The sequence below is a fragment of the Cucumis melo genome, chromosome 11 (genome assembly GCF_025177605.1).
Source record: "Cucumis melo cultivar AY chromosome 11, USDA_Cmelo_AY_1.0, whole genome shotgun sequence".
Classification (NCBI taxonomy): domain Eukaryota; kingdom Viridiplantae; phylum Streptophyta; class Magnoliopsida; order Cucurbitales; family Cucurbitaceae; genus Cucumis; species Cucumis melo.
The window spans coordinates 32815240-32841789 of record NC_066867.1 but is presented as its reverse complement, the minus strand read 5'-3'; the positions used below and the strand labels follow the sequence as shown (position 1 = coordinate 32841789).

At 31.6% G+C, this 26550-nt stretch overlaps 3 protein-coding genes across 6 annotated transcripts; 1 reads left to right on the top strand and 2 right to left on the bottom strand.

The window, feature by feature from the left end:
* Positions 1-487: 487 nt before the first annotated feature.
* Positions 488-7677, bottom strand: LOC103498933 (uncharacterized). Of its 3 annotated transcripts, none has more exons than XM_051092087.1 (22): positions 7441-7677; positions 6921-7145; positions 6689-6759; positions 6506-6583; positions 6263-6385; positions 6068-6118; positions 5823-5963; positions 5609-5731; positions 5452-5529; positions 5245-5337; positions 5065-5178; positions 4771-4848; positions 4308-4406; positions 4017-4208; positions 3348-3420; positions 2979-3082; positions 2635-2894; positions 2409-2552; positions 2100-2324; positions 1660-1738; positions 879-942; positions 488-788 (listed from the first exon to the last, which is right to left on the bottom strand). In XM_051092087.1, the coding sequence occupies exons 2-22, from the start codon at positions 7009-7011 to the stop codon at positions 670-672; spliced, it is 2400 nt and encodes a 799-aa protein (XP_050948044.1). In that variant the 5' UTR covers positions 7012-7145; positions 7441-7677; the 3' UTR covers positions 488-669. The 3 variants fall into 3 exon arrangements, with proteins under 3 accessions (XP_050948044.1, XP_050948045.1, XP_050948046.1); XM_051092088.1 differs by having other exon boundaries at positions 6921-7016; positions 7441-7673; XM_051092089.1 differs by lacking the exon at positions 7441-7677 and having other exon boundaries at positions 6697-6759; positions 6921-7070.
* Positions 7678-10763: 3086 nt separating this feature from the next.
* LOC103498932 (uncharacterized) lies at positions 10764-11409 on the bottom strand. Its single transcript, XM_008461761.3, has 2 exons — positions 11118-11409; positions 10764-11023 (listed from the first exon to the last, which is right to left on the bottom strand). Exons 1-2 carry the CDS (start codon positions 11246-11248, stop codon positions 10777-10779), a joined length of 378 nt encoding a protein of 125 aa, XP_008459983.1. The 5' UTR covers positions 11249-11409; the 3' UTR covers positions 10764-10776.
* Positions 11410-15709: 4300 nt separating this feature from the next.
* LOC103498931 (alcohol dehydrogenase class-3) lies at positions 15710-22602 on the top strand. Of its 2 annotated transcripts, XM_008461760.2 has the most exons (9): positions 15710-15876; positions 15965-16101; positions 17274-17320; positions 17458-17783; positions 17907-17989; positions 19048-19123; positions 21012-21169; positions 21258-21419; positions 22247-22602. In XM_008461760.2, the coding sequence occupies exons 1-9, from the start codon at positions 15843-15845 to the stop codon at positions 22361-22363; spliced, it is 1140 nt and encodes a 379-aa protein (XP_008459982.1). In that variant the 5' UTR covers positions 15710-15842; the 3' UTR covers positions 22364-22602. The 2 variants fall into 2 exon arrangements, with proteins under 2 accessions (XP_008459982.1, XP_050948043.1); XM_051092086.1 differs by lacking the exon at positions 22247-22602 and having other exon boundaries at positions 15711-15876; positions 21012-21176; positions 21258-21420.
* Positions 22603-26550: the final 3948 nt, after the last annotated feature.

The following is a 26550-nucleotide window of genomic DNA, read 5'->3' as shown; positions in this document are numbered from 1 at the left end:
AAATCTTCTAAATTACTCCAATTTATCATTTTTCCCCTTTTCATTTGAAACCTAAAAAACCCAACTCCACCAATATCTTAAATGTATTCAATTTCACTCCATAAATACATTTAAATTGAAATAAATGTATCACAACACATTACAATAAATATAGACATAAACTGATTTTTACACTAAATTTTAAATACAATGTTCACAAAAATGTCAAAATATTATTTCATAAATTTGTCGGTGAAAATATCAATGAATATTCTTGAAACCATAATGGAAAAAAATTATAAATTAAGCTTTATTAGATAAAAAAAAATTAAAGATTTAAATCTATCAAGTACTTTTAACTACATAGGCTAAACTTGTGATTTAAAAGAGAAATTATACCACCAATGTCTTAGAAACATCCAATTTCGAAGGTTATAGTACAAACCTTGTATCGATGTAAGTTGTACTCAGCTTGGAATCACAAAATATTGGTCAATTCCCAGCCTCCTCCCAAGAAAAAGAAAACCTTTACATTAAGATTAAAAAATACATTGCAAAGATGTGTATAAAATAATTAGAAGATGAATGTTCATTGCTGTAGAATATTATATAATACATGATGAGGTCAAAAATGAAGAATGAACTAGAAAGAAACTAACAAAACTTCAATCTGGGTCACAGCCAGCAATATCAAGCATCAAGGAGAGGGAAGAGATGTTCGGGCCATTTGGGATAAACACGTTTGTATAAGCTCATGCAAACCGTGTCATGTTGCTGTAGAACTCCATTGAAAACACACTTCATTGCTCCTGTTATCCACAAGATTACATTAACGATGAACATAATTCTCAAGGGTTACGAGGGTAAGTACAGATGTTTTGGGTTATTGGGGTGGTTACCGTGTGTTCCGACAGGTTCCTTGATGCGACCGCGTCTCCCACACTTTGTCCACACATCGACGGGCTGCATCAAAGATTCAACATTAGCAGGAAAAACCATAAAACAAAATAATGAGAACACGTAATCAGGATCTCAATGAAAATTTTTTAATCCATTTTTTTTCCAAGGTAAAGTGCTTTCAGATCAACCTCTACTAGAGAGTTCCTATGAGCAAAAACTTTTACAAGTCTCCGTCGGTTGGGGGATGTAAGATATACCAAAAATATATCGAAAGATAAACAATAAAAGAATTAAGGAGAAACCAAGTATTTGAGGTACTTGGACCCTCCTTAAAGAATTCTCTCAGCACCTAAATTGTTTGCTAAAATTATGCCACCCTAACCTCTATTTATAGCTTTGAGAGTTGAATCTATATTTTGTTAGATCTATAAATCTTTTAGCATTGTGCTACATTTGTTAATAAATTGCTATCTTAGCAGACTCCCGAAAACAAATTCGTTGCTTCTGGCCTCCAAATCAATGCCAGGGAAATGGAAATCCTAGCCTTTTCTTTCTTCAGATCTCTCATCAAAACCAACTACAAGTTTCCTCCACACTACTTAGTACTTAACAAGAAAACGAGACAGTTTCACCCTGCCAGATGAGTCTTAGAGCTATGCATCAACCAGAGTAACTACGAAGAGAATTATAGAGCGTTGTTCTCTGATACTATAATTGATTGATTTCAACCAATTCCAACCAAAATATAACAAATTTACCAATTAGTATGCATTTTCTTACCTTAAACCATCTCACGTCATCAGGATTATGAAACATGTATCTCACAGTAGCTTTTAGTTTTGATACTCGTTGAGGATAACTGCACGTAGAAAAAGGAAAAGAGCTTCAGTTCAAGCAATTAAGAATTTCCCATAAAGCATCAAATTAATTCTAAAACATAAGAACCTACAGAAATTTTATGAAAATAAAAGCTGCAAGTTCAAGAATTAAGGAGAGTATTAGGATATGAAATATTTACTTACATTAGAAACAACGAGAAAGAAAAAAAAAACTGCTGCAGTAAGCATACAGGTCGGTAAGCTCAAAGAGTTTACTATCACAAATTTGATTTGTAGGCAACCAGCTCTCTTGTTCGATAAAGAAAATAATTAAAAGAAATATCTTCAAATGTGGGGATAAAATAATCATTACTTAGTTGATAAGCTCATAGATGGCATTACCCAGATAAAATAATCTTCTTCAAAATTATCCGTCTGGGGTCGATGCTCTTTAATGAACCAGAAGCAGCAAAGGAAGCATTTCCTTCAACACTCCTAAGAACTATCAAAGGAAGGGGAGCAAACGATATAGGAGCGTAAATTGAAGCTATAGAAAATCTTCCACCATGAAGAAATCTCTCCATCTTGTGCTTGTCGGAATTGAAGTTGTCGGTTGAAAATATAGGCCTGAAAAGTTAAGAGATGGTTATCTAAAATAAAAACAATAAAGTAAAAGATTAAATGTCTTATATGGCAAAGATATAAAAGTACCTTGTAACAAATTGACGGAAACCAACATGAAACACCAATTTTTCTTTTCCCTTGAGGGAAGGAGATTTCTTATCAGGCATCTTGGCGTTCTCAGTAGTCCCAACTTTATCGGATATCTCCTCGGAGACATCATGCTTCTTGATGCTGCAATAACAAGATTGGTTGAAACTTGGAAGTGAGAAATTATTCACAATGGAACACATGCCAATTGAGAAACTGGAAGTACCTGAAATGGAGGACAGACATCTTGGATTCATGCTGCAGGAGTCCACAAGCTGTGATTGGCATTGACTTCGCTAACTCACACAATTTCGAAGCAGCACCAACTGGCACTTCCTTCACATGAAGTCTTAAATAGGAGCCTGATGCCACACAGTGATCGCAGTTCCCTTGCTCTATTTCTAAAGCTTTAGCAAGAACATGCTTTTGTGTTCTGGAGATGTTATTGAATTCAAAAATTCTAGCATAGTCTTGAGGCAAACTCTCCTGAATAAAGAGGAGACAGTAGTTTTAGAACTCAAGTAATGTTCAGTAATAGTATGCAAAATCATTAATTGAATAGAACTGTACCTGGGGATCCCACGTGGATGTTCTAAAGGACTTGAGACCCCTATACTTTGCAAACCGCTTTCTTGCAGGGATATCCATAGGTGTATCCACTTCATCTGGGAACTCTGTAAAAGAAGAAGGAAAATTATTGAAAATCTGTATATAACATAACACAGAGTACCTACCACAAACTTTCATGTTAAATCATACTATATGTAAGAAACTGGCATATTAACCTCGTATTAGAATGGAAAAACTACATGCAAACTTCCATGTAATGTTTCTCATGATTAATTAGAGATTGGTGGTAACAAAGTGCTCAACTTAGAAAACTATAAATAAGATGAGCATCTACAACTCTTCAAAATCCAAAAGAAATAAATGACTAACCTTCATCTTCAGCATGAGCATTTTTTATCTTTTGAATCTCATCCAATTTTTGTTCATTTGTCATTTCACCATCCTGCATTGCAATGAAATTTAAGTGCCTAGAAGCATCAAGAAGAAATTGTAGATGGAAGTGACAAGTAGCCACCTTACTCTTGACATTCAATACAACAAAATTATCAAATTAGTACAGTCGAAAAATGTGAGCCCTTTTCATTGCTTAAAATTTTTTATTGTTCCTCTGTTGTAATGCACAAGCTTTGGTTTACCATTCTGCTTATTAATGCGAATTCACTCATAACCTTCGGCCTCAATTTGATCATTCTGAATAACATTCCAAGAAATCCCGAGATGTTAACGGGAAAGGTGAAATGATACTTAAAATAAGCGTACACATTGAAGATGTTAGGAGTGGACTTTCCATTGGGTAAAGCGTGTAAGTCCCTAGATTTAAAAATTATATTGAACACGATGAATCTTAACAGGGCAGACTATTTGAAACTTTCCTCTATTCTTTTAAGATATAACATCCCATTGGATTCTATTTTCCAGTATCAGTTTTCGATAGTGAATTCAGCCCAAGGGAGCTACTTCTTTAGCTTTGACACAATAACCATCTGGTAAAATGAGGAATGGAAATCACAGGTCAAAAAATAATAATGAGATTCTCACCAACATCACAGAATCCATATCTGTCTCCTGATCAGAATTTTCAAACTCCAAAGATGCTTGATCATCATCACTGATGCCTTGATTATTAAGGTCATTCACTTCATTTGTATAGCTACTGTCTAGCATCATATCATCAGTTTCATTGTCAACATCAGAATCCTCATCCTCGGAATCACCTATTTCCCAAGCTTCCTGTGTGTTTAAAAAAAAAGCCAAGGTAAACACGTGTGATGCTGACAAGAAATTTATGAACATGTAAATTGTGTGGGAGAGCATTAGAAGATTAGAAACCTGATATTCAGAAGTGCCATGAGCAAGTGCTCTCTTCCTCAAATGCTTCTCTTTCTGATTTCTATCTGCCTCGGCTCTGTCTGCTTCAGTTGGCCAAGTCTGAGGGAAAACAAATTACCTGTCATCAAACATCAACTACAAATAGAACTAATGATATGGCACGAGGACGAGATTGGAGAATGTGGAAACACCTATTAGCTCTTATAGATTAGTTTGAAAGCATATAAGAAAATTAATACTCCATAAACCTCAAACATTCCATATCCCAAATTAGCTCTTTCTAACTTTTACATGAATCTTTTAATATTTTAGCTCCCACCAGCCACCCTGTTGACCATATCCTTTCCAAGAAAAAGAAATAGCAAAAGAAATTGAGAACAGTAAACTAAAGGAAGATCTATGTCTTGAGTCTTGACTGGTTCAGTGGTCATAAAAAAGATTATTTCATGTTAAAGAGAAACACCTGTTCACCAGACAGAGGATCAGGTTCATTCTCAACAACCAATGGCTCATGCTCTGATGGTTCCAACAAACGAATAATCTACAAGTCAAGAAAGAAGTAAAAAGCTCAAACTTCCATTTTAGTTAACAAAAACATCAATGATAATTGAGAGAACGTATAGTAATATACCCGATAAAAGAAATCAAATTAAAAATTTTTATATATATTAAAAAAACCATCAGAATGAGTGAACACAGCACAACAAACAGCCAGGAAAATAAAGGACTCTACTAAAGCAAAGAATATGTTTGTTACCTCATCATCCTGAGTATCCATGGCATCTTGTTCAGTTCTTGGATTCAATGGAACTGGATCCTTGAGAACTTCAATTTTGGAAAGCTGGAAATCTCCTGCTCCAGCAACATGAACCTGATGAAAGGAATGGACATGTCAGACTACCTGAAGCAAGAAAAATGGCAAAACTGAAAATTGTACCAGTTGATTCACAGAGAGACTTCGAGCACGTAGATAGCCAGTGAGAAGAAGGGTACATCTTCCGGGAGTACAATTATCAGCTACCATATCAACCTACGAGAGAATGAGAAAATTAGCAAAATAATAACTAACAGAAGTTCCTTTTAGAGTGAGGAGAAAATCAGTCCAAATTTATGAAATGTATTAAAAATACACATATTTAAGAACCTTCTGAGACATCAAATAAGGCCTTTGGGTTCTCCAATGAGGAACAGTTAGCCTTTGCTCTTTAAAAAGCCACATAAACTGCAATACAAATCATGAAAAATGAAATAAGCATAAAAAGGTGTGTAAATGAACCTAAAAAAATCCTACGCTTGTTTACCTTGTGCAATTCATCTTTAGTATCGGCAGGATAAAACTTACAATCCTCAGGAAATTCAGAACTAATGCTAGAAATACACATTTTTTTATAATCATTTTTTTTCTTTATATCTGTGGGTAGGTCCTGCCAGAAAAGGAAATAATCTTTAACTACATATGCAAATAATTCTTTTTTGAATTAGAAGTTTCGAAAAGTAAATAGCATGATAACATACTCGAATAAGCACCGCAGTACTTGGTAAGCCCAGAGATCTTAATACAGAAAGGCACTCACTTCCAAATGAATCAATGTAGAGAGATGTACTTCCTTCAATATAGTAACTTGCAGAGGCCACGAAAGCAATTAGGTCAGCTACCTACAAAAGTTAAGGACATGACCAATTATAAATCCACATAACAAAACTTAAAACTTGATGAGTGAAGAAATAACAAAAGATACAATTGCATGAGAAGTTAAAACCTTAGCCATCTCCATACAAGATTGCAAGTCACCATAGGGTGCTTTTAGTACCTAAAACATAAAAATTTAGCAAAGTGAAGGCAATCATAAGAATTCGTGCACAAAAAATTACATGGGGCTCAGAATAAAGTGCTTTGGTCACGGCTTCAATGAACAAAGAAAAGCATGAAGAAGAATCAGACAGATACAACGTACTGTTGCTCGTAGCTTGTATTCCGAAGAAGCAACTGTAGATGACGAAGCTCCAGGAGCTAATAGAGACAAGAGATCCTCAGCAAGGGGATTCAGGTCTACAGATGCAGAAAGCCTAAAAAGAACCTGTGGGCATTATGATCAATAACAATTAACGAATAAAATAAGAAAATTGATCAAAGCAGGGAATGAGTATATAGAAAAATAAGCCTGATATGAAATGTTATGGACATCCTAGCCACTCACTATGACTCTAGGAGGACTCTTTGATCCACTTAATGCTCTTTTGTCCTGTAAAACAGCCGCTCTTTTCTGCTCTCGGATCTGCAACAAACAAATTCAATAATCAAAATAAAAGAAACCCCAGTGACAATGACACATGCCCAAGGAAAAGGCAGAGTAGGTAGAAAAATATTGGACATCAAGTACCATCTTACTACGCTGAAGACGAGCAGCTCGAGCTCCCTTAGCAACATTGTTCTTTGTAACTTTGCTTCTATCTAGTGACCCAAAACCCAAATTAGAAACAGATAGCTACAACCCAAACTATTAGTTTTAGAGAAAATTAAACCTTGAGTTCCCTACATGAACCAAAAATTAACTTAAAATAAAGAAAACAATAACTAAGGTTTTGTAAATTAAACAGAAAGAAGAAAAACACCTTTTAAAGAGGTTTTGTGTTGCTGCCGAGTTGCCTTGGTAGAGAAGCGTGACTTATGAGGTTTATTGACTTGAGCCCTATTCCCTCCCATGGAAACTGTAAAGATTGCAAGGAGAGTTCGATAGAACACCAACTAGGAATGTTCTTATTCAATTGCACACAATCGAGAATACGAAGGGATGAGGGAAGGCGGCGGCGGCACTGAACCGAAGAGAGGTGGCGACACTGAGAAGAGAGTAGACGTGAGCTGGCGGCGGGAGAATTTAGAGTTCTTCTTCGGTTATTTATTTATTTATTTATTTCAAGTCTTTCTCAAAACCCTAAAACTGATATCAAACCCCATCTAACCTTTCCTTTTTTAACTCAAAAAAACACAAACACTACTAAGCATCAACAGCAAGCCGAGAGGGAGATAGCAACTTTCAAATACTAAGCATCAACACAGAAACTACTAAGCATCGACACGGAAACTAATAACTTTTAAATGTAGAAAAAATTCTCAAAATAAATCATCACTAACATGAACGAAAGGTAGACTGAGAGGACGCCGGCAGAGACGGTTAAATGAGAAGCCAACGGTGGCGGACACTGAGAAGGAGAAGCCGAGACGAGAGGGAGAATCGTAGATGGGATGAGAAAAGCGAGAGGAGAGGGAGAATCGGCGTCGCAGGGAGATGTGATGGGGCGCGAGGGAGAATCGGCGTCGAACTGTGAGCTAAAGGGAAGTGGCGCGAACTGTGACCTTAAACCCTAAATTTACCTTTAATAAATTACATAATTAATAATAAATAAGTACATATAAATATAAATACATATAAATATAAATACATATAAATACATATAAATACATGTAAATATATATATATATATATATATATATATATATATTTATTTATATTAATTCGGGATGAGTTAAATTTTTCAATCCAACCCGATATCCAACCTCATAATACGAATTGCGTAATAGCACAGAGTGTATGTCTCAACACTCTTCTGTATTCAATCGAATTTGTTATTGATGTTCCAAATCCAATATTCATGCTAAAGGTGTTTAAATAAACCGGACTATGCAATCATAATTGTAAGAGTTGGGGGATTGATTTTTATTTTGAGTTGTGTTGGGTTTAATTTTTTTTATGTTTTTTTCGTGTTAGATTTGAGTTACATTTTTTAGAATTAAAAATCGCAACCCAACCCGATTTTCTAATATTATTAAAATATATATTGCAGCTTATAAATACTATAATTCATACAATTTGTAATAGATATGTTTAATTTTGATATTTAATATATGAGTTTTATAAAATTCTAGTTATCAAAATGTGTTATAGACAACTTTAATTATTCTAAGTTAGTAAATAATATAATTAAAGAAATAAAATATAATAAATAAATAACCTAACAATCCGACCACTCAACCCAATTCAAATTTTGAAGGTTGGATTAAAAATTTTATTTTAGTTATTTAGGTTCGGTTGATCCGAAATTTTTTTACAACCCAACTCAACTCATTTATAGCTCTAATTCATGCACAAACGATAAGAACATTGAACAATTAAGTTAAATCCACAAAGTATTTTAACTCAACCTAACCTAATAAAGTATCTCAAACTCATTTACCATTTAAAAATAATTCTCATCGCTATCATTATCTTACAACATGTAAAAATGCATTGCACGTAAGATTTGTTATAATTGGTATTGCACCCATGCTATGGAGACATTGAAACTATGGGGCCAATGGAAAATTATGTGGATGATAATGACTGTGCCATTCATATGTTCAAATTTACTGTATATTGATATGTGTGTTTTGTTATCTGATTGATCATTAAAATTAAAATTGAACAAGCGTCCAATTAAACTCATCTACTCGTTTGCCTATATTCAAACCTATAAAGTCTACCTACCGATTTTCTAATTTTTTAGCTCTCCTCCTTCGCTTGGGTAGTGATTTGGCACTCCAAATAACCTCGAGAGCATTATTTTAACAAACATAATATTTCAAAACATAACTATTTTGAAACTCAAGTCTTTTGAAATACAAACATTTTCTAATTCTTCGACTTAAAAAGCATAACACACTGCGCTTTATGAACTCAGGTATACACATTCAACATATACAAAATCAGGTGACCTAGTACTAGATATCAAGCCGTGTCGCACAAAGTCAACATGAATACAAATATAATTCCACAAAACATGCTTTCCCGAAAAACCTCACGCAATCGGATCAAATTAACTATTTTATTCCACAAAAGTTATTATTTTATAGAGATGGAAGTCATTTCATTGTGTACTTCAAATTGTCCCATCCCAAAGTATATAAAAGAAAATATCGGTGCCATTAAATCATTTTTATACAAATTATTTATTCTTACGACTTAGATGACAAAAAGATAGGATCTTGTATTTATTTGAGAAATATAAAAAACATAAGAAATTAATTTTCACATATCTACTTCCAATAAAATAGAATAGAGATTTAAACTTATAACTTAAAACAATTTCGATATTTAAAATATATAATTGTATTGAATTGGTTTATACTCTATATTAGGAAAAAAAATTTAAATTATCATTTTGATTCCTATGTTTTAGGAAGGTTAAATTTTAGAGCATATATTATATTATAAGTAAATATAAAGTTAGTCTCTATTAATTTTTAGTTTTCACTATAACAAATTATTTTACTATATACCATAATTTAGTGGAGAATTTACTTCGACGACTAAGAACCGGTTTGAATTGAGTAGAAAAAAAAAATCCAGAAAAAGAAAAAAGTTGTTTTCAAATATAGCAAAATGAACTAAAATAGTTACGAAGCATAGCAAAATATAGCAGTTTATTGACGATAAACCATAGACCGATAAATATTACCATATGTGTCAATTTGTATCAAGATAAATATAGATAATAGTATGTCTATCTTGATTTATCACACGTACATTGTAACATTCTACTGTATTCATAAATATTCTTAGAAGTTTTGTCATTTAAAATAATCTCCTTTTTTTAAACTCGTCTGATAAAATCTATACAAAACAATTTTAAGTATAACAATTAGATTTAAAACAATTAAGTATATAGCAACATTTTAAAAAATTGCAAACATGCATAGCAAAATCTATCAATGATAGAAGTATGTCACTAATAGACGATAAAAACCTATCAGCAATAGATGTCTATCACTGAGATAGACTTTTGTTATATTTACATTTAATAATTATTCTAAACATCGCTACTGTTTATAGCTACTCTTCTCGATATTAAATACTTGAAAAACCAATCGAAGTAAAATATAATATTTTAACCTAAAAGAGAGGATAAGGGTTAAGAAGGAAAATACAAAGTGAGAATAAAATAGGTTTGACCGGTCAAAGAAACCATTAAAAGCTTCCCTTTTAAATATGGGAAGAAGATTGGTTTGAAAATTGAATGGGACTTTCCACTTTCAATTTTTATCCAATATTACTTTAAATAATTATTACTCATTAATTCTTGATAAGACCCACATTAATATTTCCTTTCTTATTATTATAACTTTGAATTTCTGTCCCCTCACTCTCTCTATTTAATTCTCCTCCAAATTCAATATTTTTCCTAAACATAAAAGAATTAGAAGATTTATACTTATAATCTTTGCACTTATGTTCAAGAACAATACTAAAATTGATATAGATGGTGTTAAATTATGAGTTGAACAATTATATTATTTCCTAACGAACAAAACATGAACTATATACTAAGATTTCTCGAATAGTATCGGTAGTTAAAGAAGTGAACTATGTACTTCGTTGAGATTCATATTTTCCTAATTGTATGGAAAAATAATACGGAAAATTAAAATTAAAATTTAAGATTGAGATTCAAACTTATAGAATTTATCAACAGCAACAGAGACATCCCAAGTGCAACTAAGTCCTTTAGGAATAATGACCAAATCCCCAGCTCCAAATTCAATATATTCTTCACAACAAGATGATGACGATGAAGAAGAAGAATCAATTCCTTTAGGATAAGCTTTCACTTTCCCTTTCACTAGATAACAAGTCTCTTCTGCCTCAAATTTCAACTGATATTTTCCAGCAGAACAACCCCATCTAATCATTCAACGAACAGAAAGAAAAGTCGAATTACGAGAGAAGAAAAAGAAACCCAGAAGCTTAATCAATTAAAACGTATGATAATACTTACTTTGGCCAACGATGGATGTTGAGTTGTGAAAGCTTGGCTTGAGAAGGGTTTCTTTCTACAATGATTTTGAGACTGTTGTTTGTTGAGGGATTGTTGTGGTTGTTGTTGTTGCCTCCTTCTTCGTTTGCCATGTTAAAGAGGGCTTCAGAAGGGTTTCTTCCAACAATGGATACCTTATTTTCTTTTGCCTTACAAAAAGGTTAAGGGGAAAAGAGAGAGGGTTGAGTTGTGGGGGAATTTAGAGAGAGAGAGAGAGAAAGTTGGGAAAAGGAAAGGAATCTCAATACTATATGAAGGTTATTGTGTGAGATTTATATATATAGAGACTTTCACAAGAGAGTTTCGTTGGAATGCTTTGTCTTAACCGATTGAATTATAAAATTTTATTAGAATACAATATAAACTACTCTCGATTCTATAACTTTTTTTATCGAATCGGAAAAAACAAACAAGAATTGTGTATGATCAGAATAAGATTTCACATTGTATCGATGATTGATCACGATAGATTGCTATTTGCATTTTAAATATTAGTCTTACATTTTGATATATCTGTGAATATTTTATTATTATTATAATAAAGTTTGCTATAGAACAAAACATGATTTGACATTCGATGGTTTATATAAACAATGATAAATTCGAGATACATTCAAATGCTTTTTCTTAGATGTACTACAATTTTTAGTTCGATTTACATTAGTCCGTGAAATTTCAAAAGGTTTATTTTTAATAACTTTAAACTTTCAACTTTATTCTTTAATGTGTGAACTTCCTAAATTGTTTGTTTTAGTTTCTTGGGTTTTTCTTAAAATAACTATATGTCATTGTTTTCTATTTAAAATCTACTTTGTCTAATATATTGTTCCTATTTGCATTAACATCATTAATTCGATTAAATTAAAACAAACATAAGGATTAAAATAGTTTTTTAAATGATAAAAGTGTGATAATTTTTTTTTTTTAAAAAATAAAAGATGACATCTTTTATTTTTTTTTCTTCTTGGTTGTTTTATTTTATTTTTTCCCTCCATAAAACGTGGTTAAATAAAAGCCTAAAGTTGTTTTTTATTTATTTACTTTTTGAAAGAAGTGAAAAGTGTTTCTACTTTTTCAACTGCCCACCAAAAAGAGGCTTCACACATGCCTTATGTGTTTGTATGGATTATAATTTTGTTTTAATGAATTTGATTATGTTAAATTAAGTTCAACGATAATTGACACAATCCACTATTTAAAAGGTAGATTGTTTGATTTCTTTTCACACATACCTTATGTGCTTTTGTCGACTATAATTTGGTTTAAAGGAATTTGATTATGGTAAATTAAGTTTAGTGCAACAACAATTGACAAATTTTCGATTTAAGAGATGAATAGTTTAATCTCTTTTCTCACGATTATTGTACCAAATAAACTTAAAAAAAAAAAAAAAGTATTTGCTTTTCATTTTTGTCCTTAAAAGAAAATAAAATGTTTTTTTAGGTAAGAGAGAAAAAAAAAAACCATCCACGAGAAAATGACTCGAAGAGTATAATTATCCAATTATATTAGTAAAGATATTGTATTTAAATTTGTAATTTATTAAATATAAAGTATTTTTTCCAAGCTTTAATTACATTATTAATGAAATTTTAGTTTATAAGTTTAAGAATTTAATAAAAACTAATAAAGATTAGTTTAATTCTTTTGCATTTAAAATTCCCTTAATTATCCATTTGTTAATTTTTTGGAATTTGTGAAATACGGTTTACTCGGTCAAAGCGTTGACTGGATCTCGGGACACGTGGGTGGGTACAAGTGGAGGACTGAAATATCAAAGTTTGACCGATACTTACAAATATACCGACATAGGTTTTTGTCGGGTCGTTTTTCCACCAATCATTTGATGCCATCTCATATTAGCATCCATTTTCTCTTCTCGTGGCACGTGGGGTGTCTGTGGGTTGAGTCCCGTTGAAACGACCTTTTTAGACTTGTAAAAACGAGCATGACTCATCAATAATTAACACGTAGTTATATCTTTTTAAGCCATAAGTTCAAATATCCAATTTTTTTTCCCTATATGGTAACTCGTTAAATAACAAGCGACGTTGTTCCATTAAGCACATTTGAACATGGGGTAGGTTTATCCAATTTTTTTTCCATATATCCTAGTGTTTATATATATATTTGTTTATTTTAGTGAATTTTGACTTGTATTGTGACTTTTTCAATGCGTTCACACTTCAATTATTTGATTTATTTTAGCAATAAAATATTGCATGAATTATTTTATTTTGGTTCATGGTAACGAGAGTATCTATACACTGCATCTTGAGTCAATAATACAACCTTATTTGATATAAAAAGTTAAATAAGTTGGACTTTAATAATTTTGAACATCTTACATAATGTTATTAGACAAGAGTAGAGGATATAGAGTAAGTGAAATCATATGGCAATTTTTCATTTGATTAATTTCAATTTTGTATTTAATATGTTTGTGATATGTTCTGAACTTTACGAATCATATAAAAAGAATGTGTCAATTGAGAGTTGACGGCACCATTTTTCTTAAAAACTCTAAATGGAAAGGAATTGTTAAATACATTTTAAAGTTTACATTTAAAAGGTCTAACGACTAAAATTGCATTCGACAACAATTTCGCTTTTATTTTAAAGTTGATAAAAGTCTAGCGATCAATCTCCCATTTGACAACAAACCAATTGCAAGGAGTAAAACTCATATACATTGAAAGTTTCATTACCAACAAACTAACACTAAATAATATAATTAAGGAAAGTCATCACCAGTCGGTTTTAAATGGTATTATACTATTCCTATATTAAATTTTATCTTAATATTACTTATTTTGTGGGAATTCGTTATCTAAATCTAAAATCACTTACGATACTGTCTAACAACAAATACAGTCGTGATAATATTGAATTACCATAATTGGTAGAAAATATGTTTTCGTACCATTTATGGTCGTAGACAAATATAGAATTTAATTTACTAAAGTTTTGTAAACTTTTATTTTATAATAATCCTTCACACGTAAAAGTGATAAAGGTGAAAAAAAAAAAAAAACAAAGCGTAAAGACAATTGGGCCTCGTCGAACATCTTAAGCTATTGGGTCGGCCTTTTGAGTATTGAGGCCATTCCTATTGAACATGGCCCAATAACATAACTGCCACGTGGATTTCTGTGGGATAAACACGTGGCTCATTATCCAAGTCCAAAAACTAAGGTAATACAACAAAATAGTAAAAATTATAAAAAATTAAAAGTTTTGAAATAGTACAAAATACTATTTACTGATTATTACGGTCGTAAACAATACTTAATCTTAAAGAGTGCATAAAATTCACACGACTCTTTTTTTCGTTCGATTATCTTTTAAATATATTTTTTATAATGTTGTTCAATTTTGAAAATTCAATTGTCATTTCAAAGCATAACTCGTGCTTTTCATAGAGTAATTATTAAAACATTTAAAAATGAAAATGCTCATCTAAAAGTTTAATTTTTTTATATATATATATATAAAAATCACTTTTCCTTTTATTGAAAAGCATCTCCCTTCCAACCTCATAAGACTATCCACATTCTATATGTAATAAAGTGAAATTCCTTTTTGAAAGATAACTGTTTATTTATTGAATAATTAACCAAAAAAAAAAAAAGAAAAGGAAAGAAAAAGGAAAAGTATTGTTTATTGACCCTACAAAAAGAAACAATTAAATGAGAAACATGTGATTATTGAGAGTGTGAATACTTCTCATATTAGTTTAGAAAGACTCTTTAACTTTAATTGGTTACTTTATAGAAATTATATTTTGGAAAAAGTAATTTATAAAAAGACATCCACGAAAGGTCTCATCCATTTAAAATACACTTTTAATATTATTCTCAACGTTTCATAAATGTTTAAAAATTACAATTCGAATAACAATATACTTAAAGTACCAATCGAAAGTCTTAACCTAAAAAACTCGTTGGTGTGTGGATTTTCACTATAAATTATTGTCACTATTTAAGTCATTTTAAACCATAGATTAAAATACTATTTTGGTCACTATAAAAGGCTCGGACAAATAAAGGAAACAATATATATTTCTTTTATGTTTTCTTTTGTATAGTTTATATTCAATCTATAAGTTTCAAAACGTCACAACTTACTGCTCTTTTAGATTATAAGTTTGATTTAAATTTCAAAAGTTATTGTTTTATATTTAAGGTTTAAGTTTTTTTTTAATCTGGTATATAAATTTTAAAATTTACACCCTCAACATTAATATTGTAAAAAATAGTAAAATAGACAAACTATGTACAGTAATTAATTTTTGCCCCTCAATAATTTTTAACGGTGTATATAATTTGTATTTTTTTATTATTCTTAAATAATTTTAAATGAATCCACTCACATTTATATAAATCAATGTTAAAAATATAAATCTTAAAATTTTTCAATTAAGTATAATAAATATATAAATAAATAAACATGTCTTGTAACAATATTTACAACAATATATCTACTATTATTTATGTCTACCATGATGCAGATACTCGAACGTCTATGTCGTAAGACAATATATTTAGGAATTAGTATGCATTATTTAAGTTGGGACCTCCCACCTTGTTTGTTTTGTATACTATCTCTTTCACTCTCCTTGGTCTTATAGCCTCTCATTCTTCTTCCTCCATCTCCTTTCATCCTTCTTCATCATTTATTTCACCTATGGCAACTCAAGGTCAAGTCATCACTTGCAAAGGTATACACATTTCATTCTTCCTCTACATGCTTCGTTATTTTTCCTCCAACCCATCTTTTTGATTCAACTACCTTTGTTTATTTTTCAGCGGCGGTGGCCTGGGAACCCAATAAGCCATTGGTGATCGAGGATGTTCAGGTGGCTCCGCCGCAAGCCGGCGAGGTCCGTGTCAAGATCCTCTACACTGCTCTTTGTCACACTGATGCTTATACGTGGAGTGGCAAGGTTGTTTTTCTCTTATTTGATCTTCTAAATTATTAATCGATTGAAGTGTCGGTCATTGCATCGGGTTCACTTTTCCTTTTTTCTCTACTGTTTTTGAATTATTTGATGTGGGTTTTTTTTTCTGAGTTCGTGATTTGTAGTACCTTGATTGGATGCAGTATTCTCTCGTGCATTGATGATTGTTAGATTAGGAAATGATAATTTCTGTGTGTGGTATTTCACTTGAGTTTGCAATAGATTGTCCAATTGGACGAAGTTGGTTTGCTTTGTTGTGTGCTTATGATCCATTATGTTCTCACTATTTTTCCTTTGTTCTATCTTTATAAATTCTTTGCTGGCAATTCTTTTTAGAAATTATTTTTCTTCCTTTGACTCTTTCATGGATTTGGTCCTGTCTACTGCGTTGTATTTGTGTAAAACTAAGTATCCTTTTAAGAACTTAGTCTCTCTTATTTAGTTTGTAATTGGAAATCTCATTTTTAACACCTTTAGGTGCTTGGGGTCTCCTCTATTTCATTTATTCATTGAAATGTTTCTTATCTAAAAAATTAATTGTTGTTAACACCAAAGCTGAAAATCCAATTACAGAGATCCTAGCGCTAAGGGTTTGATGACTTTCGAGATTAAAGTTTCCTCTTCAGTGGTCTTCTTTATATGAAGTTTTGTTTAATGGCAACCATTGCATATTGATTCCTGGTTTTTTAACTTTTGAACTATAATTTTTTTCTAAGGATAAGTTGAAATTGGAGTACAACATTTAGATAAGTAACAATTACATCGATTGAATGTAATCCAAAAGAGGGGAGGAAAATGAATCGCCAAACAATTTAATATCCAAGATGTCATTGTTACAATATCTCTTCTGGCCATTTGCTACTTGCCTTACAAACGAAAATTTCTAGGTTTGTTAATACTGAATGCCTTGTAGTAAAGAATCTCTAGCTTAATCCTATTAATAAAACACGTTAGCAGCTTTTAACCATGGAGTAAAATGTTCCAACGGAGAGCTTGCCTCCTAATTGGCATTGACGACCTATGCTTCCTATGTGATGATTTTTTTTCATATTTCTTTTCAATGTTGTGCTTTATTAATATTTTATTTCTTGCACATGTCGAAACCCTAGCTTCTCTATATAAAGTTCTTACTATTCTGAGGTTCATCCATTTTTTAGGACCCTGAAGGTCTCTTCCCCTGTATTCTTGGTCACGAGGCTGCAGGGTATGTAAACAGTTTTTTCGGTAGTCTGATCCTGATACTCTGACTATTATCATTATAAGTATACTATATATATGTGTTTGTATGTATGCAAAATATAAATTCCATTGCTTAAGCGGCAATATGAAATCCATGAGCAGGATAGTAGAGAGTGTTGGTGAAGGTGTGACTGATGTTCAGCCTGGAGACCATGTCATTCCTTGCTACCAAGCAGAATGTCGAGAATGCAAGTTTTGCAAATCAGGGAAAACGAATCTTTGTGGCAAAGTTCGCGGTGCCACTGGAGTGGGAGTGATGATGTCAGATCGTAAAAGTCGTTTCTCCATTAATGGAAAACCCATATATCACTTCATGGGCACGTCAACATTTAGTCAATACACTGTCGTTCACGATGTCAGTGTGGCAAAAATTGATCCCACGGCCCCTTTGGATAAAGTATGCCTTCTTGGATGTGGTGTTCCCACAGGTAGTGATATATTAAGCTTGCATCAATGTCCAGTACTTTTGAACAACTGACTTTTAAATACAAGAACAAAATTCACACCCCCCCCCATGATTCATTAAATAATGTGGCATATGATATTTTCAGGTCTTGGAGCTGTTTGGAACACTGCAAAAGTAGAGCCAGGGTCCAATGTTGCTATTTTTGGCCTGGGAACTGTAGGCCTCGCTGTAAGCTTCATATCAGACCTTTCTCTCCTTTTGGCTGCCCTCCCTTTCCTTTAAATCAGTCTCAATTTATTCTAATTTAGTGAGAATTTCTTCAAAGATTCATGTTTGTCGTTGTCTTGAAATGGTTTTGAGGTGTAAAAGAGTGCTCCAACATGAAACTTGATTTCTTTGGTGGGCTGGTTTTTTTTTTGTACGCCTTTGTAGTCTTTCATTATTTCTCAATGAAAGTAGTTTGATCCATAAAGAAAGAACATGAAACTTGATTTTTACCCTTTGAACTTAAAACTGGTTTCTTAGAGGCTTGCTCTTTACTAGAGGTATACGCACCTCCATTGGAACTTAGAAGGCATCGAGACTTATATTTTGAAGGTTAAAGGAAATGGGCCTCATGTGATAGCTACAAAAATATCACGGACTATTATTTTGAAATATAAAAGTTAACTAGCGCATGTAGATGTATCTTATATGATTCTAATACTACTACCACAGGTTAAGAAAAAATGAAAAAGACTAGAATTGTAGAATATGCTGATCCTATGTGCAATACTGATTATGTTGTTAAAAAATAGAATTGTTTGTAAAGAATTACAATAATAATGAGCTTTAAATGTTATGGATGTTATATTGGAATTTTCCATTTTTTTTATAATAATATTTATTAGCTTTTGTCTATGTATATCAAAGCTTATACTTTCCCTCTCTAAGCAAAGCCAGTCAGGCAGCCTCTAGCCTTCAAAACGTTGTTAAATGAACCAAGAAATGTAGACCAATCCCTTTCATAGTTAAATGTCAATGATACTATTTTATTGGGGGTTTCTATTTTTTTTAATTATATTTATTAGCTTTTGTCTATGTTTATCAAAGCCTAGGCTTGGTCTGTCTAAGCAAAGCTAGACAGCCATTAGCCTTCTAAATCACGGTTATTTACAGTGGTTTGATTTCTGGTAGCAATTTCTTCATAAACCAAGAAATACTACTCAATCCCTTTCATTGTTATATCCTTTTATCTTATCAGTGACATAGTTTATTTGATTTTTTTGTTGCTATTAATTTTACAGGTGGCAGAAGGTGCCAAAGCAGCTGGTGCTTCACGTATAATTGGCATTGATATTGACAGCAAAAAGTTTGAAATTGGTATACCTCTATTTCCCACGTTTTATGCTCTATTTCTTGAATTTATAATTTAAAGGACAGTCGTATAAAAGCATATTCTGATCTTTTGAGGTTTAATGTTTTTATTTTTTTCATTTCATTATGGTCATATTTTGTAATGTTTGTGTTTTGTTTTGTGACTTCAATATATTAACACAAACATGAAAGAAGCGTGGCAAGATTCTTCCTGAGGGCGGGAGAGGGCAGTGAGACTAAGGACCCTTTCTTCTTAGTTGGTCCCCCTTCTGTTAATAGGGGTGTTTTGGCGGGCTGTTTTTTCGTATGCCCGTGTATTTTTTCATTCTTTCTCGATGAAAGTTGTTTGGTTTTCTAAAAAAGAAAAAAGACCCATTAGGGATTTGATTTTAAACTGTTTTAACTTTGCTATTATTTTTCTAAATTTTTTTAACTTAATTGCTTTGTAAATGAATCTGTTCATTTATTCGAAAATTTTCCTGCAGTGTTGATTAGATGAAAAGTTCCATGCATTTTCAAATAGCTTTATTAGTCATCAATTTATTCATTGATATGTATTTTCTTGAATATCCTATCTAGTTTATAAAGATAATTAGATAAATAGGGAGGTAAGTTATTTTACGTTTGACTTTATGGGCACTCGCAACAAACTGTCTCTGGGACTGGCACATATAAGAGTATTTTGTCCTCTAAATTTTATAAATAAGTATATATAATATTTTGTAATATTATACTAAGTTAGAACGTTCTAAGAATCACGTACATGAATATGATATTGACATGCCGACAGATCAACTTCTAAAAATGTAGGACAGGAGTAGGGACACCTTTCTCACAAAAATGAATGTGTACATATTTTGACATATTGTGAATGTTACCTTTAAACATCGAAGGAACATCCCATTTCAGGAAACAGACAATAGAACATCAGGGCTTTTAAATGTTTGAGTATGAAAGAGTAAGTGGCTGGTGGGTTTTGAGGATGGAAAAACTAGTGCGGGAGTGCTGAAAAACCCCAAGATTTAGAGAAAACTGGGCTGACGACACTTGGGTATCTGATATTTGTGTTTTATTGGGTATCCGACACCGTCACTTGGCTGTTGTAGGATAGGATTGTTTGTGTTTTTTTGTTGAGAACACATTTGAAGAAAAATTTCTCTCCAAAGTATTACCCACTAATCTAATTGTTAATGTTTGGATATGGAGTTCTTACTTTACCCTGCATAGCATAAAGTTGTTTATTTGAAATAACCGGTCCTTGTTATCTTGGAGGGGGAATGAAATATAGAATCAACACTTACATGAACGGTGGAAGGGATGTGCTGATTTGTTTCTCTTTTGTTTTCTGTTTTCTAGATTTATAAATTCGGGAAGACCTCTTTATTTGAACATAACTGGGGTTTTCTGACCGCTAAATCTGACTAAATATTCTAAGCGGATATTTCATTTGGAAACAGGACGGATGTCCGTTTGCTTGATCTTTACTATTTTATGATAAGAAGCTATATATTTTAAGGGAAAAAAACGAAACCAAGCTTTCATTAGAACAAATAAAATAATGGCACTTTTAGTTCATTTGGCTGGGGTTCTTTTTCACAAAAAGTTTGTTTCGTGTGGGAAAAGAAATCATTGAGTTTGAGAGGAACGTGGAATCTAGATCTTCTTGAAACTTTCTTAATCTCTTTATTTTTTTATTAGTCTCTCTCTTCGTGTAAATCATATTCTCCTTTCAATGCCTTTAAAATTTTTCTACGAGGCAAGTGGAGGACCCTTGGCCTGGTAACTTTCACTAGCTTTTTTAACGCCTGAGTCTGCTATTCCGGAACACTGTTTCCATTGATTCTCGAGGGGGCATTGGAGTGTTGTTATGATAATATTTACCAACACCTTGCAGCTAAGCAATTTGGAGCCAATGAGTTTGTGAACCCAAAAGAACACGACAAACCAATTCAGCAAGTCATCGTTGATCTCACTGATGGTGGTGTTGACTACAGTTTTGAGTGCATAGGGAATGTCAACGTGATGAGGTCTGCTCTGGAATGCTGCCACAAGGTAAGTGGTACGACTGATTTTATTGACTTTATAGATCATAGAAGTAAGCTGTGAACATGCCTGATTCTTTTATGCATCTTCTTACCAGGGCTGGGGCCAATCCGTCATTGTTGGGGTTGCAGCATCTGGCCAGGAAATATCCACAAGGCCTTTCCAGTTAGTGACTGGTCGCGTCTGGAAAGGAACAGCTTTTGGTGGTTTCAAAAGTCGTTCTCAAGTGCCTTGGCTTGTTGAAAAGTACTTGAAGAAGGTATTTTTTCAGATGTTTTCTTGTAATTTCATCGTTGACCACACTTCTTAAAAAGGTTATATTTTTTTTTTAAGAACTAGCAAATAAAACTAACAAACCATTAGTAACAAACAAGTTTGGTCCCTAAAATTTTTAGAGTTGTGTTAGGTTCAGCCATTTCTTGTTTTCTTATCTTCCTAAAAATGTTACATTTTCTTAAGAACTGGCAAATTAAACTAACAAACCGTTGGTAACAATCTCATTTTACGTTTTAAAGATTAAATTATAAGTTTAATCCCGAAAACTTTTAGAGCGGTGTTAGTTAAGTCATTTCTTGTTTTCTTATCACACTTCCTAAAATCTTACATTTCTTTTAAGAACTAGCAAATAAAACTAAGAAACAATATTTGTTTTTAAAGGTCATATTGTACTTCTAAGCTTGTGTTAGTTGTAGTCATTTTTTGTCCAAGTTTCCAACCTTGTGTTTGATAGGTCTAACCTCCACCAGTTTAATTAAGCCTCACATTTCCAAATAGCTACAACGATTGGGATGCGTACAATGTAATTCTTCACTATAAGGGTTAAGTCAAAGGTTACCGTGACTTGTTAGCGCTAAAACGAACGAAGTTAACATCATTCTAATGGTTACAAAACTAAAAGATACCATTAAGGTTAAAACAGGTAGAGTTAACAACATGCTATCAGTTACACAATTGAAAATTTTTTAAAGTAAAAAGATCCGAACACGACTCCTAAAGTTGTAATGAAAACCAAAACTTAGGCATTGAGGATCTATAGTTTCTTCTAGTTCCAGGATGCTTACTACTATATCATATATATGCTTGCAGGAAATTAAAGTTGATGAATACATAACCCACAATTTGACGCTGGAAGAGATCAACAAAGCCTTTGATCTGATGCATGGAGGTGATTGCCTTCGCTGCGTTCTTTCCGCCCATCCCTAAGCTCGAGTATGAACCCTATCCCTTCTTTCTTCATTATGGAAGCTCCTAAAAATAAAGCCGTTTTGAAATCTATGTGATATTTTTATAGGACCATATATGTAATGGTTTAGCTTCACGCTGAAATTTGATAATGTTCTCTATGGTTCTAAACAATGTTGACATTTGAGTTAGGATGGTTTTAATGTCTTGAATCATTTCACTGAAAGCCTACATAATATTAGTCTAGAGATCTTGGTGAATCCTTGAAGTTCTATGATTCTCTTAATGCTAGAAATTAGTTCCTCCATCACTTTCATTCTTTTAAGAACTTCATTCCTCACATGTGGAAAGGGTGGGCCAAGATTGTAACTATCACCAACAAACTGATATTGGATGCTTTTTCTTTTTCGGTAAACTTCAAATACATTTAAAGATGTTGGTTTGAATTTGAAACATGCCATGTGTACGTCAGCCAATTAGTTAATGACATGAATTATGAAAGCAAAATCTACAGTATAATGAAAAATGACATAAAATAAAATAATCAAATAATCAAACAAAAAAGTCAAAACAATAACCATTCAAAAGTCATAAAAGAAAAAAGAGGATACATTGTTGGGTAATTCCTCTAGGTAGCTCAATTAAGTTCGTAGCAACATTCATATCATCATGATATACTTTAAATGCATGTGATTGTTGTTAATTCGAAGCTATTTGTTATTACATTTTCTTTCAAGATGTGTGTATTTACAACACCTATAAATGGAACTTTAGTAAATATTACTATTTTAAAAAAAATATTTGAAAAAGTTTTCAGATCATCAATGATTTATTGAAAAAAAGATTATAATTGAACAAGACTCAAGTACATGAAAAAGAAATGGTACTTTAACATTAAAAAAAATAAACCAACTTAATACACAAAATTTGAGAGGTGTGTTTGAGAACTTCTGTTGTAAAGAGTATATTAATGATAACTAAGTACTTCAGACTTGATATAAATGACATTAAATATCTATACTGGGATACTTTAGGTTTGAAATACCAAAATAGTCTTTTTCTTTTGGTGCATAATCAATTACTTTCTCAATTTAGTGACAAACACAAAGAGTTGACTTATTGTTGGAGGGTTGTTCGCAATTGTTACTCCATTCAAAGTCTTGGTTAAAGTCTACTGTTTTTCCATAAAACCAATAAGTTCTAAATGCTCCTTTAATCATAATAAGTAAGAAATATATCTTATAAACATTGACCAAGTACTTTCTTTTGTTTTCCATATACAAAATGTAAACCATGTACCTCTTAAATTGTAAGTATTTATTAGTTAATTGTAAGAGTCATCAAAGTAGTCAGTAAAGTAAAGTTGACCACTAGAGGTCATTAAAAAAGGTGGTTGTCAAAGTTGGTTTTCAAAAGTAGTAGTCAGAGATGATCACCATTAGAGTTGGTCGTTAGAACTAGGTGGCCACTAAGTTGACATTGGTGGTGTCTTGATGTAGCAATTCGATAGTGGTTACCAACATTGGTCATTGGAGGTACAGTTGTTGGTGGACGTCTTGCTCCTGACGATAGTCGTCATAGCTGACAACAATCATGTTGGGTGACAAATAAAAGTCTCTTCATAATCTCCAGTCCAACGTATTTTATAAATTAAAAAATTCATGTAACAAGTTTATAAAATAAATTATAAACCCTTAAGAAAAGAGATACATATCTTTTCTAATAAGGAAAAAAAAGTCATAATTTTGTAACAAACAACTTTGACACAAGTTTCGAGAAATGTTAATGAGGAAAAAACAAATCTTAAAAGGCAAAAAGTATATAAGCAATGTTTTGAATGAACGATTTTCAAAGCAATTATGCATGTGCTTTCCTACTTCTTCCCACCACTTTATTGCGCTCCCTCCTCCTATGTACTTCCCATGTTTCCTATCAAATTTATAATTTTTGTTCGTTTTGGTCCCTAAACTTTTTATACGATCATTCAATTTTAGTTATCTCAAAATCATTTTATTAGCATACAAGAAATGGTAAAATTAGGAGCAGAGTGTACGTATGAATATCTTCCTTGTTTAGTTGACTTTATTGCAATAATTCATTTGTGAAAGGAATCTACTTGTTGAATACCAAAATGTACCATCATAGCTAGTTCAACTATACACTAAAGTGGCAACTAATAACTAATAATGAGAAGTAATATCAATTTATATTCTGAATATTCGAGTTGTATCCATTAATTTTTTTTTATGTTTAACTTTGAACTTTTGTTGATGTAACCATTTATGATCTTTGATCTTTCGCTTTTGTTTAACTAACATCGTGTGCTTATAATTTTTCTTAAATTTATTAATTGCTCTAAGCTGAACACACTTAAACTAAGTGTATGAGCCACTGACAAAAAAGGTTCACATTAATGGGGTAGATAATAACTTTCAATTTTTTATTTTATTTTTTTAACCATACTTTAATATCCTCAGGATCATAATCTCGATTCATTCATGTCCTCCTTCTAAACTCAGGGTGTTATAGGCGTGTGCGTAAATTTATACAATTTTAAAACTTTAAGATTTAAATCGATACAATTATTAGTTAATCGTGGTTTAATTGATAACCTCCAAAACTTAAGGGTATAAATCGATAAATTTCCTAGTTATAATATTAAGTAAGTTCCAAATAATTGTATTGGTTTAAATCATAAATTAATAATTGTTCTTAATTTAAACTCTAATTTTTTCGTAAGTGGACTTTACACTCTAATGTTTTGTTTGAAAAGACATTATGTCATTGCATTTATATATTAATAATTAAACCCGAAACTTTTACGAATGAATCAACTTAGACTTTGAATTAGAAAACTCTTTGAAAATTATATGAAGCCATTTACGTATTTTGTACAACCGATATTTAAATAAGTCTACGGACAAAAATTGATTTAAAAGTAGAGTAATAATAAGTCTACACATCATCATTGTTATTTCTATTTTATTCACAAGTTAATAATTTTATTTAAAAATGGATGTTTTAAATTCATTCTTAAAAACTCGACGACTAAATCGACCAATTTGATACATGAGAAACTAAATGCATACGAAAAAATGATATATTTTCTTTTTATCCAATCATTATTTCTGTTTATCAAATCAAATCCAACCAAAAGTGAAAATGTGAATGAAAAATTTTGACATTTTGAGAATTTAATATGAAATGGTTCAAAAATCGAAGTTAATAAATAAATAGATAAATAAATTGGTTGCTTTGTTGATGACTTGTGAAATAAGAAACGATTGCGGTAGTCTTGGAAGCAGCGAATTCCCACCTGAAGACGTGGAGATCCAACGCTCAAGATCAAACCGTAACGGCCTCGCCAAAATCCAACGGCAAAAAACTAGCGAAAGTGGAAGCACGTGGGCCCAGAATTTCCGACAGGTAGAACTTGTAGTTTTTCACCAAAACGACACGTCGGTTTCCCCTCACAATCCCGAAAAACGTAAAACCTTTCGTCGGAAGTTAACACTTTTGGACCCCACAATCTAAAATTACACAAAATTTATTTTTCTCCATTATTATTTCTCATACTCTTAATTATTTCTCCATTATTATTTCTCAATCTCTTTATGTTTTTTCTTACATTGTTTTTCATACTAAATTATTCTAAATTATTTCTCATCATTATTTCTATTTTCCTCTTTTGAAAAGTCATTATTTCTCATTTATTATCACTATTCAATGTGTCAAATGGTCAAATTCTAAAATGTTGAAACGATGTAAAATTTGTAAAATCAAACTTACCGTTGAAGATTATTCCCATGTATTGTTAAAAATAAATTGGAGAATCGTCAAAAACAGTAAATTTGATAAAATATAATAAAATTTTATATTCCGTCAATAATAGATATTAATAACACTAATATGCTGCTACTGATAATATTGATAGATAGTGATTAGAAGATTATTGGTTTATATTATTGATCAAATCTAAAATTTTGCTATAGTTCGTAAATATTTTAATTTATTTTACTATATTTAATTTAAAATTAATTATTAATTATTAAAATTTGTATATGTTCGATTCATAAACTTCTTTAGAAATATTTAACGTGTTTCTAAATTTTTAAATTTGTTTATAAAATTACAATATAAACTATTATTTGTGTTACAGTGACATAGATATAAAAACTTTATTATAGTGTAGCATAATCAATTGTTAT